Below are 2,574 nucleotides of genomic sequence, written 5' to 3'. Positions count from 1 at the left end.
GTGGTGGCACATGTCTGTAATCCCAGCTACTTGGGAGGCTGAGACAGGAGAATCGCTTGAACCTGGAAAGTAGAGGTTGCAATGGGCCGAGATTGGGCCATTGCACTCCAGCTCCAGCCTAGGCAACTAGAGCAAAACTCCGTTTAAAAAAAAAAAAAGCCAAGAGCTTACCATCTTCATCATCTACACCCCAACCTCTATACTGAACCAGGGCCCCCTCCTCTAGCCCCACCTCTATACAGAACCATGCCCCCTTACCCTACTTCTGTACTGGACAACATCCCCTTTCCCCACTCTTACCTGTACACTGAACCACGCCCCTACCCCACTCCTGCCTCTACACTGAACCATGCCTCTTCCCCCACCCCTACCTCTACACTGAACCACAGCCCTTCCCCCATCCCTACCTCTATACAGGACCATGCCCCTTCCCCCACCTCACCTCTATACAGAACCCATGCCTTCTTCCCCGACTCCCACCTCTACACTGAACCATGCCTCTTCCCCCACCCCCACCGCTGTACGGAATCACGCCCCCTCCCCCCACTCCCACCTCTACACTGAACCATGCCTCTTCCCCCACCGCTACATAGAATCATGTCCCCTTTCCCCATTCCCACCTCTATATAGAACCACAACCACTTTAGTCACCCCCACCTATCTACTGAACCACGCCCCCTCACCACCTTCACCTTGGAAAGATCTTTACCTGGCTGTTGATGTTATTGTTTTCTCCAAACACCAGGAAACCCCCAAGGAAGGCGGCCAGGAATGAGTGCACCTGGTAGGTCTTGCCTTGGATGCGGGACTGCAGGGCACAGAGACCCTTGTAGGTGAACACAAAGCACGCCAGGTTCCGGGAGTGGATGTACGTGGCCTGCAGGATGGCCCGAAGCTTCTCCCGGAGGCTGCACAAACACAGTAGCCCCAAGGGCCTTTACACACCCATGCAAAACAACCAGCCAAGGAGGTGGGGGTAATGCTTATTCAGTCCCCAGCCTCCACCCTTCAAGTCTTTGGGGCTGTTCTCACCCTTCGTTCAGGCCTTGACTCAGCGCCACCTCCCCAAGGAGACCTTCCCTGATCACCCTGCATAACAGAATATCCTTCACATCCTGTCCCGCTCCTAATTTTCTTTTCCTTCCTAGCTGTGGTCACCACCTGATATTTATATGCTTGTTTATTACCTTCCCCCACCCCCCGTAGCAGCTACAAGAGGGTGGTGTCTGGATCTGGCTTGTTCATCTGCAGGGCCTGGGACATAGCAGTTGCTCAATAAATGTTTTCTTGAGTAAACATGTGAAGGAATGAGTGTCTGGCATGTGCTGGATCTGGGAATACGATTCTGAGAAGAAACAGATCTGCTCACCGCCCTCAGGGGGCTTATGATCTACTGGGAGAGGAAAATGTGAAATAAATAATCACAAAAAACATTGACCTTGACAAGAGATGGTGCTGGGATCTTCCTGATGAGGAAGAGTCAAGGAAGTCAAGAGGGGAGGAGAGCTGCATCCCAGGCAGAGGGCGCAGCCCGTGCCAGGCCCTGAGGAGGGGCAGGGCGTATGAGGAAAGGAGCAGAGAGAAGCCACTGTAGCCATGGGCAGAGAGCCAGAGAACTTGTGGGGAGCGTGCAGGGCAGAGGCAGTGGGGCCCTGCTGAGTTTGGTCTTTATCGTGAGAAGTAAACATTTAAGTGGACGAGGTGATTTTTTTTTTCTCACTCTTGTCACCCAGGTTGGAGTGCAGTGGTACAATCTCGGCTCACGGCAACCTCCGTCTCCCAGGTTCAAGCAATTCTCCTGCCTCAGTCTCCTGAGTAAATGGGCCTACAGACACCCGCCACCACACCTGGCTAATTTTTAAGAGATAAAAATAATAGCCTCGTCTGGGCACAGTGGCTCATGCCTGTAATCCCAGCACTTTGGGAGCCAAGGCAGGTGGATCACGAAGTCAGGACATTAAGACCATCCTGGCTAACGCGGTGAAACCCTGTCCCTACTAAAAATACAAAAATTAGCTGAGCATGGTGGTGGGCATCTGTAGTCCCAGCTACTCAGGAGGCTGAGGCAGCAGAATTGCATGAATCTGGGAGGTGGAGTTTCCAATGAGCCAAGATCCAGCTACTGCACTCCAGCCTGAGCAACAGAGCCAGACTCTGAATTAAAAAAAAAAAAATCACTAGAGTCTGAATGCAGTGGCTCAGACCTGTAATCCCAATACTTTGGGAGGCTGAGCCAAGATTGTGCCACTGCACTCCAGCTTGAGCAACAGAGAGAGACTCTGCCTTAAAAAATAAATAAAAAATAAGCCAGGAGCGGTGGCTCACGCCTGTAATTCCAACACTTTGGGAGGCCAAGGTGGGCGGATCATGAGGTCAAGAGATCGAGACCATCTGGCCAACATAGTGAAACCCCGTCTCTACTAAAAAATGCAAAAATTAGCTGGGTGTAGTGGCACGTGCCTGTAGTCCCAGCTACTCAGGAGGCTGAGGCAGGAGAATTGCTTGAACCCGGGAGGCGAAGGTTGCAGTGAGCCGAGATCGCGCCATTGCACTCCAGCCTGGCGCCTGGCAACA

General features: G+C 52.5%; 1 protein-coding gene across 1 annotated transcript in view; it reads right to left on the bottom strand.

Moving 5' to 3' along the window:
- The window catches only part of PXMP4 (peroxisomal membrane protein 4), a 21,399-nt gene that overhangs the window by 7,364 nt on the left and 11,461 nt on the right, over positions 1–2,574 (bottom strand). Inside the window, exon 3 of the mRNA XM_017514111.2 lies at positions 710–908. Coding sequence (XP_017369600.1) covers positions 710–908 — 199 coding nt within the window. The remainder of the gene's footprint in view (positions 1–709; positions 909–2,574) is intronic.

Source organism: Cebus imitator, unplaced genomic scaffold (genome assembly GCF_001604975.1).
Source record: "Cebus imitator isolate Cc_AM_T3 unplaced genomic scaffold, Cebus_imitator-1.0 Scaffold18, whole genome shotgun sequence".
In the NCBI taxonomy this organism is placed as follows: domain Eukaryota; kingdom Metazoa; phylum Chordata; class Mammalia; order Primates; family Cebidae; genus Cebus; species Cebus imitator.
The sequence above is the reverse complement of the archived record's forward strand: the minus strand, read 5'-3'. Positions and strand labels throughout refer to the sequence as shown.